The sequence below is a fragment of the Phocoena sinus genome, chromosome 1 (assembly GCF_008692025.1).
Source record: "Phocoena sinus isolate mPhoSin1 chromosome 1, mPhoSin1.pri, whole genome shotgun sequence".
NCBI lineage: Eukaryota > Metazoa > Chordata > Mammalia > Artiodactyla > Phocoenidae > Phocoena > Phocoena sinus.
The window spans coordinates 22,855,105-22,870,889 of NC_045763.1; the positions used below are offsets into that span (position 1 = coordinate 22,855,105).

Consider the following 15,785-nt stretch of genomic DNA (forward strand, 5'->3'; position numbering starts at 1 on the left):
AATAATTTGTTAATGTTGGGAGGTATAACACAATGATCAAGAACAAGTTCAGACTGAGCTGGGTTGAATTCTTGGCTCTGCTTGGTCCTGGCCTGTGACCTTGGGTAATTCACTTAATCTCTCTGAGCCTCAGTTTCCTTATATGTCTGATAGAGATCATTACCTCAGAGGAAATAGGGTGAGCCATAGGATTAAAAAAGGTAATATGTGTAAAAAGTTAATACAATGTCTTACATAGTAAAAATTCAATAAATGTTAGCTAATATTAAAGTCCCAGAAAAATTTGTGTTTCTTGCTACCAAACATCCCATTGTTATTTGAGTGACTTGTTACAGCTAAATTTTACAAGCTGCCTTAGCATATTAAGGAGACTGATCCTGGCCTTGAGTTGGTACCCTGAATTATGTTAGCATGAGTTAGGCTAGGATGCCCCAAAGGGTCATATTGCTGAGAAGTCCAGAGTGGTCTTAGTAGGCTTTTCATGGTAGGAACAAGTATTCTGTTTGGCCGTTGAGCCATCTTATTTTCCTTAGAGTGGTTCCAATAGGATTGCATGGATTGAGATGCCTTAAATGAGAGAGTTTGAACTCAAGGTGCCCCAATTCTGGTTGCCTTATTCCCCCTGTAGGTTCCGGTCCCACAGTCATAAGAACCATAATGAGGACTTTAAAGTCTACAACCTACATAGCAATAGTCTTATAACTATCACCTTACTCTCCTGAGGTCACACTGTTTCTGCAGAGAACTGCCGAGGTTTGCTTTTCAAGTATGAGCATATACATTACAATGCTCTGATATCTAAGACCACTAATATATCACTTTCAACTAGTTGATGATTGTAACTTAAGCATGTTGTATTGTCCTTAAATATGTTTTTAATATACTTATTTATATTCTGATTACGATTCTAGAAATTTATATATATATATATATATATACATAAAATATATAATTACATACATATATATACAAAAGCAAGTAGTGGAAAGAAGCAATCAATTAAAATAATTTGATTTGTTAAAATGTCAGGATTGTAGGGACATGGTTTTTTTTCTAATAATTTAAAAATAATTTTTATTGGTAGTGTAATCTTTGAGCAATCAATAAAATGGTGAAAGAAAATATTCTACTGCTGCTGTGGAGCAAAACAGCAGAAAATAGTGGTATCAGATTATGATTGATACCTAACTTCTGTCTCTGACTTTTTCTTTTTTTTTTTTTTTGCGGTACGCGGGCCTCTCACTATTGTGGCCTCTCCTGTTGCAGAGCACAGGCTCAGCGGTCATGGCTCACGGGCCCAGCCGCTCTGCAGCATGTGGGATCTTCCTGGACCAGGGCACGAACCCGTGTCTCCTGCATCGGCAGGCAGACTCTCAACCACTGCGCCACCAGGGAAGCCCTTTTTTTTTTTTTTAAGGAGCCCCAGTTTATCTATCACTCAGCTTCCACAGTTATTACCCCTGTAGCTTACTTCAGTCATTTATTCCCCTCCATATTTTTCCCCGACAGTATTTTAAAGCAAGTCATATCATTTCACCCGTAAAAACTTAAGTATCTACCAGGATACAGACTTTAAGAACACAATACAACTATCACACCTAATAAAATTAACACTAATTCTTTAATATCTGATGATTCTTTTAATGGTTATTTGATCATAATAGAATTTCAGGTTTGGGAGGACTTTATAGTCTTAATCTCATGCAATGCTTGATTCTCCTTTATAGCATTGTTACATAATCATCATAACATTATAAGCAGTTAATTATTGTGTGTCTGTTATTATGTGCCAGATACTATGCTAGGCACTTTATGTATAATATCATAGTTAACCTTTATAATCACCCTTTGAATTAGGCCAGCTCTTTTCTTTCTTTTTTTTTTTATAAATTTATTTATTTTTGGCTGTGTTGGGTCTTCGATGCTGCACGCCGGCTTTCTCTAGTTGCTGCGAGTGGGGGCTACTCTTCGTTGCTGCACGGGCTTCTCATTGCAGTGGCTTCTCTTTTTGCGGAGCTCGGGCTCTAGGCACATGGGCTTCAGTAGCTGTGGCTCCCGGGCTCTAGAGCTCAGGCTCAGTGGTTGTGGTGCACGGGCTTAGTTGCTCCGTGGCATGTGGGATCTTCCTGGACCAGGGCTCGAACCCGTGTTCCCTGCATTGGCAGGCAGATTCTTAGCCACTGTACCACCAGGGAAGTCTCATGCCAGCTCTTTTCATATGGTGTTGTTTTACAGACTGCTGGCAGTCTCCAAGATTCTTTTTTTTTTCCGTGAATTTATTTATTTTTGGCTGCATTGGGTCTTCGTTGCTGTGCACGGGCTTTCTCTAGTTGTAGCGAGCGGGAGCTACTCTTCGTTGAGGTGCGTGGGCTTTTTAGTGTGTTGGCTTCTCTTGTTGTGGAGCATGGGCTCTAGGCATGCGGGCTTCAGTAGTTGTGGCGCATGGGCTCAGTATTTGTGGCTCGCGGGCTCTAGGGTGCAGGCTCAGTAGTTGTGGCACATGGGCTTAGTTGCTCTGCGGCATGTGGGATCTGCCCGGACCAGGGCTCGAACCTGCGTCCCCTGCATTGACAGGCGGATTCTTAACCACTGCGCCACCAGGGAAGCCCAGTCTCCAAGATTCTGTTAAGGGGTCCATGAGGTCAAAATTGTTTTCATAATAATACTAAGATATTATTTGCCCATTTCACTGTGTTGAAATGGTGGAGCACAAATCAAAGCAATGGCACCAGACTGTACTACTAGTCATTATATGCTTCACCAACATTCACTTTTATTTTTATTTATTTATTTATTTAAATTTTCCATTGTGGCCCTTTTTTAAAATTGGCTTTATTTATTTTTCTTATTTTTGGCTGCATTGGGTCTTCATTGCTGCACACGGGTTTCTCTAGTTGTGGTGAGTGGGGGTTACTCTTCGTTACTGTGTGCGGGCTTCTCATTGCAGTGGCTTCTCTTGTTGCACAGCACGGGCTTCTAGGCATGAGGGCTTCAGTAGTTGCAGCATACGGGCTCAGTAGTTGTGGCTCGCAAGCTCTAGAGCACAGACTCAGTAGTTGTGGCGCACGGGATTAGTTGCTTCGCGGCATGTGGGATCTTCCCGGACCAGGCCGCGAATGCATGTCCCCTGCATTGTCAGGCAGATTCTTAACCACTGTGCCACCAGGGAAGTTCCACACTTTTACTTTTTAACTTGCAGTTAAAAATTAAAAAGTAAAATAAAATATTTTTAAACCTGCCAATTCACTTAAAAATTTTCATGATGAAGCAGTAAAGAGTATTGATTTTATTAAATCTGAAATACATCCTGTTTAATATTCTGTGTGATTTAATGGGAAGTACATAGAAAGCACTTCTGCTGCATACTGAGGTACTCGTCTTGAAGAAAAGCACGTGTGTAATTGTTTTGAGTTCTCAGCTGCATTAGGCAGTTTTTTAATGCAACTCCTTTTTTACTTGAAAAAGTGACTGATTATTCAGACTTGGTTATTTGGCATACATTTCCTCAAAAATGAAATGAGCCAGTCCTTTAAGGATTGGTAAATGACTGATAGTATTTGTTGCTCATGACAAAATTCAAGCTTTCAAATGAAAATTAGAATTTTGGAAAATTTGTATTTGCCATCATGATCTTGACAGGTTCCAAATACTTAAACGACTTTTCTGATGAAGTTGGTGATTATTTTAATGAATGTGATTCTTTTCTTTTAATATCGTACAATGAAATGTGTCAACATTTGGAAAACTTGCATTACTCAGCCAACCAGTATTTTTCAGATATGAAATGCATGATGTTACAAAATCATGCATCTGTATAAAAGACCCATTCAAAATGCAAGATAGACCAATAGATTTTAATGTAATATGGTACAAAAAGTTCACTGATATGTTTTCAGATTTCACACTGCAACTAACCTTTAGGAAACAGCCATTGTTAAGTTTTGGTGTAGTATCAAAGAAGAATATTTTTAATCATCAATTCTTCCTTTTCCAACTACATATCTGTGTGAGATCAGGTTTCTTCATATATTACAACCATACAAAATATTGCAACAGATTGAATACAGAAGCAGGTAGGAAAATCTAGCTGTCTTCTAAGCCGCACATTAAAAAAAATTTGTAGGGCTTCCCTGGTGGCTCAGTGCTTGAGAGTCCGCCTGCCGATGCAGGGGACGCGGGGTCGTGCCCTGGTCCGGGAGGATCCCACATGCCGCGGAGCGGCTGGGCCCGTGGGCCATGGCCACTGGGCCTGCGCGTCCGGAGCCTGTGCTCCGTGGCCGGAGAGGCCACAGCAGGGAGAGGCCCGCGTACCACAAAAAAAAAAAAAAAAAAAAAAAAATTGTAAATATGTAAAGCAGTGTCACTCCTTAACTACATTTGAGGAAAATACTGTTATTTTTCACACAAAAAATTTTTCATGTTAAAACATGAGTCGTTTATTGTTATTCATTAAGTCCCCTACATACAAACGAGTTCCGTTTGGAGAGAGTATTCGTAAGTCCAATTTGTTGGTAAGTCCAACAAAGTTAGCCTAGGTACCCAACTAACACAATCGGCTATATACTGTTGCTTTTACGCTTGCTTCTGGACATCCTGGGCTTGAAATAAAGACACTCTATTGCTACTCTACAGTACTGTACAAAGTACACAAAAGCACAACCACTTGTAGAGAATGCAAGCACGTGACAATGTATGCCAGACACGTGAACTAACTTACGTGATTGGACATGCAAACACACATTCACATCTTTTTTTTTTTTTTTTTTTTTATGCGTTACGCGGGCCTCTCACTGTTGTGGCCTCTCCCGTTGCGGAAGACAGGCTCCGGACGCGCAGGCCCAGCGGCCATGGCCCACGGGCCCAGCCGCTCCGCGGCACGTGGGATCCTCCCAGACCGGGGCACGAACCCGTGTCCCCTGCATCGGCAGGCGGACTCTCAACCACTGCGCCACCAGGGAAGCCCACATTCACATCTTTGAAAGTTTGCAACTTGAAGGTTCATAAGTAGGGGACTTACTGTTCTTTAAAGATTTAGTCAATAGTTTTCAATTTTATTAGTTTTAATTTCTAATATAGTAAATATTGATAGAAATAACTCACATTAAAAAAAACTCTTTAGAGTCCTCAGTAGTTATTGAGAGTGAAGGGTTCCTGAGGTCAAAAATTTGAGAACCCCTGAGTTAGGCAGTAAGACTAAAACCTGGGCTGTGGAGTCCGCCTGTCTTGCTTTGAATTCAGGCTCCATTCCTTATTAGCTTTATGACTCAGTAAGTTATTTAAACTCTCTAAGTGTCAGTTTCTTCATCGGAAAAATAAGGCTGATGATGTGAAGTTTTTTTTTTTTTTTTTTGCGGTACGTGGGCCTCTCACTGTTGTGGCCTCTCCTGTTGCGGAGCACAGGCTCCGGACGTGCAGGCTCAGCGGCCATGGCTCACGCACCCAGCCACTCCGTGGCATGTGGGATCTTCCAGGAGCGGGGCACGAACCCGTGTCCCCTGCTTCGGCAGGCGGACTCTCAGCCACTGCGCCACCAGGGAAGCCCCTGATGATGTGAATTTTGTGATTGTTAAATTAGAAATTCATGTAAAGTGCTTTGCACAATGATTCTTATTCCATTTTACAAGTAATGAATGTGAGTCTGGGTTTAGAGAAATGCTCTTTGGAACTAACTGAGTTTAAACCCAAATAGGTGAAACGATCTCAGAGGACAGGTGGATATGGTCCACTTGATGTTCTGTGAGGTATACAGATAGAAATTGAACAATAATCGATCTCCATGATTAGAAAATTTAGAGGTCTGTCATCTTGGAATTTACTTGCTCCTTTTTGGAAAGATTGGCAATCCTCACAAACAGAAAGCAAAATGGAAATTTTAATTATGTCCAACAACGTGACATTTTAACCAGTCCAAAGAGACTTCTGCTTAGGCAGAAGCATTTACTATGCATTGGAAAATACAAGTAAATACTACTCTGCTCCTCAGATAAATAGAAGATAGCCTACGTACATGGAATTCTTAGTAGTGGCCCTTTGCCTAGACAAGAGACCGTGAAGCTATAATTAACACTAAATTTACAATAGCAAATCAAGCTTTAAAACGAATTGTCCTCCATTTATGGGGGACTAAGATGGTATGTAAAGTTGTCAGTTGTCCCCCACTTAATTATTTGAAACCACAGTCCTTAATTAGAAGATGCAACAACATTATTAAAAGGCTGTCACAATCCCGCCAGATGAAAACTGCTGACCACAAGCATGTAGACCCCCAAATTGGCTGAAACCAGAAGATGGGTGATGCTTGAAACTTCACCTTGTTGCCAACCAATCAGAGAATTGTCCATGAGCTGATTATGCACCCTGCAGCCTCCTCCCTCACACTGCCTTTAAAACCTTTGTCTCCTAACCAGCAACGTGGAGTTCGTTTTAGGACATTAATCCACCATCTTCCCGGTTGCTGGCCTCATGAATAAAGCAACTTTTCCCATTAAAAAACAAAAAAATAAAAGGCTGTCACATAACACTGGAACTCACTGAATGGCTCTATATCCTGACTCCACTTGCTCAAAATAAATACAGGGAAATTTTGTTATAACTTCTCTTTTTAATGAGCAAAAGTTAACCAGTGCCAAAACTCCCTGGTTAGGTACTTCTGTAAGTTGCAGTAATTTCAAGTAGTAAATTATTAGATGGTACTGAATAAATTCAGGACAGTACTCCTAATGGTTTAGAGCTGTCTAATCTCTTCCCAGATAGTTTGTTACTACTTTCAAGAGTTTTCAAACATTTAGGAAAAAACCATAGTCTTTAAAATGTTAAGCTGAAAATAATTTAAGTTTAATTTGTGATTTAAATTTGTAAAATATATGTTTGTATTTATGCACAGGTATCTGTGGTTGGTGGGATTATGGGAGATTTTCTTCTTTTTTTTTCTATGCTCTTAAAGATATTTTCCAAATTTTATACAATGAATTAATGATTTTTATAATCAGAAAAAGCTTCCTGAAACAATTGTGTCCTAAAGCCGTTAGGTGGGATAGAGCAAGATAGTCATCCATGCTGAGAGGCAGTCTGGCTGGGGATATTGGGGCCTAAGCAGGGTGAGGAGAATGTTCATTGTGGGGGGCCAGCCTGGCAGGAGAAGTCAGAGCTCAAATAGGATGAAAAGGGAGTCGTGAAGGCCTGCAGAGGGCATCCCTATGGGATGGTACCTGATACAGGTGTTGAAGCCTAAGCCGGGTGAAGAAGATGTCTATGGAAGGGGTAGCCTAACACCAGGAGTCAGAACCTGAGTGAGGTAAGGAGGACATGTGTGGGGAGCAGCCTAGCATGGGGAATTCAGAGTCTAAGCCAGTGAAGAGGGCACCCATGTGGAGGAGGGGTCAGTGGCAGCAAAGAGAGGTTGGTTATGTACAGGGGGTTGATCAAATGAGTCAATGTATTGTATTAAGGATAATGGGAGCCAGGTTTCTGACTGTCAGTAAAGGGAGATACAAATTAGAGTGAGAGAGAAATTAAAATGAACCCTGTGGTGTTGCATTAAAACTCGAGGTTTCAGTGTAAACTCATTGTTTCCAATAGATAGATGGATGGATAGATAGTTGTTAGATAGATAGAGATGTAAGTAGGTATACATACACACACACACACACACACACACACACACACACACACACACACTCACATACTCTGACTCTACGTTGTGCCAGAAGGAGGTTCTCAAAAAATGATGGGAAGGGCTTCCCTGGTGGCGCAATGGTTGAGAGTCCGCCTGCCTATGCAGGGGACACGGGTTCGTGCCCCGGTCCGGGAAGATCCCACATGCCGCGGAGCGGCTGGGCCCGTGAGCCATGGCCGCTGAGCCTGCGCGTCTGGAGCCTGTGCTCCGCAACGGGAGAGGCCACAACAGTGAGAGGCCTGCATACCGCAAAAAAAAAAAAAAAAGAAAAAAAAAATGATGGGAAATGGTCAGAGGGACACAGAATCCAGCTTAGAAAGGCTCCCACTAACCAAATCTGGGACGATTTAAGCACTAAAATAAATAAGGAAAATAATTGATTATATTACATTGAATAAGCTGAGAATCCCTGAGTCCATACTGATATAAATGAGTGAATAGATTAAAAGTTTGACAAGGAATAGACTATTTCCAAATACATTCCCACAGAATATTTATTAATTACAAAGAGGTAAAGAGGAATTTCATAGAAGAGAAGCCCGGCAGACATCACTGATCAAAACGAACATCTGGAAGAGACAAATTGAAATCATGTTCCCCCTGATAGGATGCAGTGAGAACACAGGGTCACTTCTGTGATATTCCTGTGAAAGATGTATAACTTATGGGGTCAATTTGTGGAGAAACATCAGACAGGCCCAAATTGAGGGGCATTCTATAGAATAACTGGCCTATAATCTTTAGAAGTTCAAGATTAGGAAAGTCAAAGAAAGACTAAGAAACTTTTCCAGACTAAGAGGACACAAGAGAGATGAACTAAATGAAACTCCATGAGGCTAAACTGGATTCTTCTGCCATACAGAACATTTTGGAAATAACTGGGTAAACTTGAATGGGGTCTGAGGATTAGATGGCAGTAATGTATTACTGTTTATTTCCTTGTTTTCAGAGCCCTGTGGAGGTTATGTAGGAGAATGTCCTTGTTTGTAGGAATTACACACCAGAGTACTTGAGAGTGATTGGTCATCAGGTTGACAATTTGCTCTCAAATGGTTCAGGAAAAATTGTTTGTATTGTAGGTAACTTTTAAGCATGTTTCAAAATTTTTTTAGTTATATAAAAAAATGTTAAATGCAAAGCATCAGCCAAACCTCAAATATAAATATTATTTTCAACTAACAAGGAAAGTCATAGTTTTAAAGATCTCTTCTTACCACCTGCCCTTAATACAATTTTAAAGCATGCTTACTTATTAGAAAATCATTTAACTACATAGTTTGAAATTTAAATCTGTATTAAAATTGATTGACCCCGTTAATGTCCCTTAGAGTTGGAGAAGTATGGGGAAGATTTCATCATGATTGCTTCATTTAATGTCTTAAAACTTGTCTTCAAATTAAAGTGATTAAAATTATTTCTCGGGCTTCCCTGGTGGTGCAGTGGTTGAGAGTCCGCCTGCCGATGCAGGGGACACGGGTTCGTGCCCCAGTCCGGGAAGATCCCACATGCCGCGGAGCGGCTGGGCCCGTGAGCCATGGCCGCTGAGCCTGTGTGTCCGGAGCCTGTGCTGCACAACGGGAGAGGCCACAGCAGTGAGAGGCCCGCGTACCGCAAAAAAAAAAAAAAAAATTATTTCTCTTTTATGAGTTACTTATGATGTACCACTGTACCAGAAACCTAAGGGTGCAATAATAGTAAACACTTATACTTTACAAAGCAGTTTCACAAGCATTCTCATTTTATCCTACTAGTCACATTCATTCATTCATTCATCAAAGATTAAAAGAATCATTGCCTATACTAGTCTCAAGAAGTAGGTATTATTATGCTTCTTACTTTATGGTTAGGAGATTGAGGTCACCACTCTTAAGTGCAGGAGCTAGGATTCCAGCTGCAGTGATGTGACTTGGGTCCTGGCTAAAGCCTGCTACCTTAAACTGAGTCATAACTTGCCTATGACCGTGTAATCCCTCCACGCTTGTTTCTTCGTCAGCAAAGTGAAAGTGTTGGACTCTATAATCTTCAAGCTCCATTCCAGCTTCGAATCCTAAAATTCAAGCCATCAATAATACTAACACTAACAACAGCAAAGACAAAAAAATCAAAAACCCATAAAATGGGAGTAACCTTAACTAGAAAAGTATATAATGTATATGAGGGAAAAAAAAACTACAAAAATTTCCTGAGATGATTTTAATGACTTGAATATACAGACTTGCTTATGTGTTTATTTTCCCATTCTCCTTTTTTGTGTTCAATTTCAGAGTCATTAATAAAGAGCATTCAGGTATGATGTTTTAGCGCTTGTGGAAGGAAGTTTTTATTCTGAGATGCTGAGTCATTAACAAATCTGCAGTTTCTTTCCTGAGATTTTTTTTTATGGGGGGGGTGTTATTCCAGGGAACCGTTTGTTCTTTTTAATGAGAATAAAGACAGATGGGTTTGGAAGAGACTTTCTCTTGTTAAATGAATAGGTCACTGCTGCTTTTTATAGCTGGAGGCTGGCAGTCTTATGGGAAATAGGCATTTACATGGTTTTTCTTTGGGGGTATGGCTGCTTTATTGTTACCATGAATTTCTGTTTGATTGGTTTGAATTGCACAGCACTAGGAGTAATATTTTTATTTCAAAGCTGAACATAACAGCTCATGAGCACTTTTCAAAAGAGAAGAAAGTTATAAAGGAGAAGGAAAGACTGTCACAGTGAGTGTTTAGGCAGTGAGGCTGATTGTTTTCAAATAAACTTAATTCATTATATGCCTAGTAATGAAGACATCTTAATAACAGAGAAAACAGCCCCATTATCTACATGCCTCTATTAACCAATTTATTTTGTTTAGGTCAGTGGGCAGGACACCATCTGTTACCAGAAATTTTCTTTTCATCAAGCCTGCCCCCATTAAGAATCCCCAGTTAAGCAACTTCAGCTGCCCTCCTGTTTAATTTCCATATTAACTCAATTCAGGGTTAGGGAGAGAAAAAGGCAGCTAAGAGGATATTGTAAGTTGTACCATGCCCTCAGAGGATTTAATTTGGTCACCTCCTTGGCAAGATAAATTAGTGGGAGGAGTTTACATGTGTTGGAGAAAAGGCCTAAGGAGAGGGAGGGGCAGAACTGATGGTGGATGAGGTAGCTTTAAAGAAATTTAGAAGGTTATATTTTTTAACTTTTTTTTTCTGATAGCTTTTGGTGACTTTTGGTTTCTCCAAGGTCTCTTTTTCCAAGGCATATTTCAATTATTTAGACACAGGTAGTGATAAAAGTCCTTTTCCATACATAATAGTCTACTTTTAGGACTATGAAATATATCTATGTATATGTTTATATAAAGTACAAGTAATATACAAATGTTATTATTGTAAATGTTGACACTGTGACACTGAAAGTCTTTTTGTTTTTCTTCTATCAAAGGTCCATGACTCCAGCTCAGGCTGACCTGGAATTTCTTGAGAATGCCAAAAAGTTGTCTATGTATGGTGTTGACCTTCATAAAGCAAAGGTAATGGTAACTTTGGCCTTTATTAGTATGCATGTATCAGACCTGTGTCATATAATATTTCTTACCAACCTTTATCTGGGGCATTACAAAACGTTCAGAGGAGATAGTAATTCTTGTTGGAATTTTAAGTCTATCAGTTGAAACAGTCAAGTGTATTAAGTGTATCAGTTGAATTGCCCTTTTACAATTCCACCATCAGAACGAAGTTTCACACCTAAGCAACCATAAGGATCAAAAGATATAGCACCGAGAGCATAAGAAATGATAATTTCCTAAAATGCAGATACACTTGAAAATATAGTGACAGTGAGGCATGTTTCACAGACAACATCACCTATATCAGAATCACCCGGGGTGTTTATTAAATATGCAGATTCCTGAGCTTCTCCCAGATTTACTGAATTACTTTGGAGGAGAGGCTAAGTCTCCAGATTTAATGAATATCCCAAATGATCCTCCTTCATGTTTGAATCTGAGAATCATTGGCGTAAGGTAGTGGTTCTCAAAGTGTGGTCTCTGAACCAGCGTTTAGCATCGTCTAGGAACTTGTTAGAAATGCTCATGTCAGGTCCCATCCCAGTCTCACTGAGTCAGAAACTATGTGGGTGGAGCCCAGCAGTCTGTTTTAACAAGCTCTCCAGGTGATTCTAATGTACAGGGGAGGAACCACAGTGGCTCATTTGAGAACCACTGGGTTAGGGATTTGGAAACTTGAGCTTTCATCCTATTCTACCTAATACAACCTAACACAATGAATACTTAAGGGATGTCACTTGACTTCTCTCATCCTCAGCTACTGAAATGTCTGGGGAGGTTGAGGAGTTTGTGAGAGAAAGAAAGGGCTCAAGGGATGACCTGAGGTTCATTTAGAGAAATTTAACTAGGATGCGTGATGGGGAATCTAAACCATGTCCAGTGAGAAACAGGCAAAGGAATAGGGCTACTTAACCCACAGAAGGGAAAGTTTAGGAAAGATATAATGTCAGTCTTCATGGATTTCAAGGATTAACTTGTGGAGTAAAGATTTTACTGTGGCTCCAAGATATAACACTAGAGCCGGTAAAATGAAAACTGCAGGGAAATACTTTTCAGTCCAGTTGGACAAATTGTCTCACAGAGCTATTTCAAAGATGGGATGGGCTACCTCAGAAGGGATTGAGTCGTCTATCACCAGAGATATTCCAGGTTAGGCAGAATAATCACTTGGTAGGAATTTAGAAAATGACATTCAAACATTTGGTGGGTGATTGGACTAAAATGACCTTTCAGGTTTCTCCCAACCTGAATATCTGTATCTGAGGTTTCTTCCTTATTTACATTCTAGTAACTAATAAAATTTCATTACATGTTAGTGAGTTTTCTTAAGATGTTGCTCTGGATTGTTTTGGGCTGGGTACTGTAACTTCTGTGAATCTCAAAAGTAGATGGTAGGAAGATCAGATAAGGTCCAGAACTGAAATTGTTAGGTTTTGCTTCTCAATTTCTGCTGGAGGCTGGTGTCAATTCAGTAATTATCAGGATTACATGAGGAGTCAGGCAGCATATTTCTACAGCAAATGTTGTAAAGCAAGTTTCTCCAAAACATATAGTTAAAAGAGAGATGTAGGGCTTCCCTGGTGGCGCAGTGGTTGAGTGTCCGCCTGCCGATGCAGGGGACGCCGGTTCGTGCCCCGGTCCGGGAAGATCCCACATGCTGCGGAGCGGCTGGGCCCGTGAGCCATGGCCGCTGAGCCTGCGCGTCCGGAGCCTGTGCTCCGCAACGGGAGAGGCCACAACAGTGAGAGGCCCGCGTACCGCAAAAAAAAAAAAAAGAGAGAGATGTAGTTGTATCTACAGCCTTTAAAAACTTAAGGGGACATCTTCTGGGAAATTCTCTTATGTAGTCATCGAATTGAAGCTGAATATAATTTCTTCTTCTCTCTATTGTGCTTGTACATAACACACGTAGGCACTAATATGTTTCTTTATACTCATTTTGGGAAAAGGAGCAGTCTAGAAGCATATAACTCCAGTCTTTTATTACTTATCTAAATAAATGGTTAGCTGTAGAGATTAACTCAGGTGAAATTTATTTTCCTTGAATTATAGACATAGATGATTAATATTATATATTTAATTAAAATTTTTTCTTTAATAAAGAGGCATGCAAATATGGCTTTATTGGTAACTTACTGTTCCTTTTTGACCTGAGGATAATATTTATAACTTACTATACTTAAAAAAAAACTTACTATACTTAACATCAGTAATTATAAAAATCTGAGTTCTCTCATACTGAGTTTATAAGGAATAGAGTCAACTCCTATACTTATCATGGTCTTTGGAGGGATGACCACTTTATCATAGAAAAACAAGAATTATAGTTGTGCATGTATATTTGGTAGTATACATAGCCCTATGCCCTGGCCTCCAGGAAGTCCTGGTGATCTGCTGACTTAAACATACATGTATACGACATGCAGCTACCATAGCTACCATAGTAATTATTTGCTGACTATGATAATGATAGGTTTGAGTACTTCAGAACTGGGAGACCAAAATGCCTGCCCTAGGATTTTCATATACAGACAGGCATGGTGAAAATAAATTAGTGTCTCTTTTTGAATTATTAAGGGAAGCCTTTTTTTTAAAATTCATTTATTTATTTATTGGCTGTGTTGGGTCTTCGTTGCTGCACGCAGGCTTTCTCTAGTTGCGGCAAGCAGGGGCTATTCTTTGTTGTGGTGCGTGGGCTTCTCATTGCAGTGGCTTCTCTTGCTGTGGAGCACGGCCTCTAGGCATGCAGGCTTCAGTAGTTGTGGTACCCAGGCTCAGTAGTTGTGGCTCGCGGGCTCTAGAGCTCAGGCTCAGTAGTTGTGGCTCGCGGGCTCTAGAGCTCAGGCTCAGTAGTTGTGGCGCACGGGCTTAGTTGCTCCGTGGCATGTGGGATCTTCCCCGACCAGGGCTCGAACCCGTGTCCCCTGCATTGGCAGGCAGATTCTTAACCACTGCGCCACCAGGAAGTCCCAGGGAAGCCTTTTTGGAGGCTGCAGAGGCTCAGTTTTATGAGAGGAGTGTTGTGAAGGTAGATGAGGTGCAAGCTGAGTGACATTTCACAGTGGCTTTGAGGGGTGGTGATGGTGGCTGTATTACTCCTCATAGCAGTCGATTCCTTCAGTGGGTAAGATGTGTGTATGTCCATGTTTCTTGGACAAAAGAAAAGCAGATGTTCCTTCAGTCACTAATAATGAATGAAATAATTGATAGTAATGGTTGAAGGTTTAAGCTTAGTGTATGTTGTTACTAAAATACCTTGAAATTTCCTAATTTATCAACCTACATGAATCAAGATTTTTATAAATCTGAAGCAAAGAATTTACTAATATTTGCCATAATAAGTTATGATTAATAATGTGGGCAGGTAACAAACTCAGTGTAAACACTTACTGAGCATGTTGTCAATAACAGTATTTGGAGTGATATGGCAATGATTTAGATACAGTTTCCACCCTCAAGGACTGAATTTTAATTTTTTTCTAGTTGTTTTCCTCATTATAAAGGTGATATATTAATTATATATATATATATTATCCATACATAATTGTATGTGCCTAGAAAATAGGATAATCCTGGAAATTATCAAATCAGTACTGGTTACTGTTAAAGAGTGTGGGAGGAGGAGGGTAGATTTTTTTAAAATTTTACACATTTCTGTATTGTTTGAATTTCTTACATACATGTGTTAGTTTTTTCATATTTGAATGCTTTTTAAAAGATAATACACGTTTATTGTAATTGGAATGTATAGAAAACTGAAATGAAAAATTGCTCATAATTGTACCACCTAAAGAATGCCATTATTAACATTTTGGTGTATTCATCTTTCTTCTATGTATATTTTTTATATTGTTGGAATCAAATTATGTATGTAATTTTATCCTGCTTTATTTTGCTTAATGTTACAACATAATTATTTTCCCATTTATCTCCCAAATTCTATTTAACTGTTTTAATGGCCACATTGTATTTCACTATATGGATGAACAATAATTTAACCCTAATGCTTGGATACTTAGGTTATATCCAGTTTTTCACTCTTGTAACATTCTGAACATTATCATGTGTAAAGCTTTTTCTGTGATTTGAATTATTTCCTTAGAACAGATTATAGAAATAGAATTACTGAGTCTGATTTGGACATTTTAAAGATATTTGTGGTAGGTAATAACATTGATTTTTAAGTGTAGTATAGTAACAACATTTTTGCATAGAACAAATAGTCCCATGGGTTATGGTAGTTAGGTTAAACTTTATTTTTCATTGTATTCTTTGTAACTGTATTTGGTTGTTAATATCTTCAGATTGTCTAATAATAGTTGACTATGTTGAGCACTTTGCTCAAGACTGAAACGCTAACGCTTTTTTTCCTCAGGACTTGGAGGGAGTGGATATCATCCTAGGTGTCTGCTCTAGTGGCCTTCTGGTTTACAAAGATAAGCTGAGAATTAACCGCTTTCCTTGGCCCAAAGTGCTGAAGATTTCTTACAAACGTAGCAGCTTTTTCATTAAGATTCGGCCTGGAGAGGTACAGAATTCGTGTTTCCCTTTCCTCCTGAATCAAACACAGACCA

The 15,785-nt window shown here is 39.6% G+C and overlaps 1 protein-coding gene across 13 annotated transcripts in view; it reads left to right on the forward strand.

Moving 5' to 3' along the window:
• The window catches only part of EPB41 (erythrocyte membrane protein band 4.1), a 203,729-nt gene that overhangs the window by 104,166 nt on the left and 83,778 nt on the right, over nucleotides 1-15,785 (forward strand). For all 13 annotated transcript variants that reach the window (XM_032647532.1, XM_032647585.1, XM_032647503.1 and 10 more), the window contains 2 exons: nucleotides 11,088-11,175; nucleotides 15,587-15,739. In XM_032647532.1, coding sequence (XP_032503423.1) covers nucleotides 11,088-11,175; nucleotides 15,587-15,739 — 241 coding nt within the window. The remainder of the gene's footprint in view (nucleotides 1-11,087; nucleotides 11,176-15,586; nucleotides 15,740-15,785) is intronic.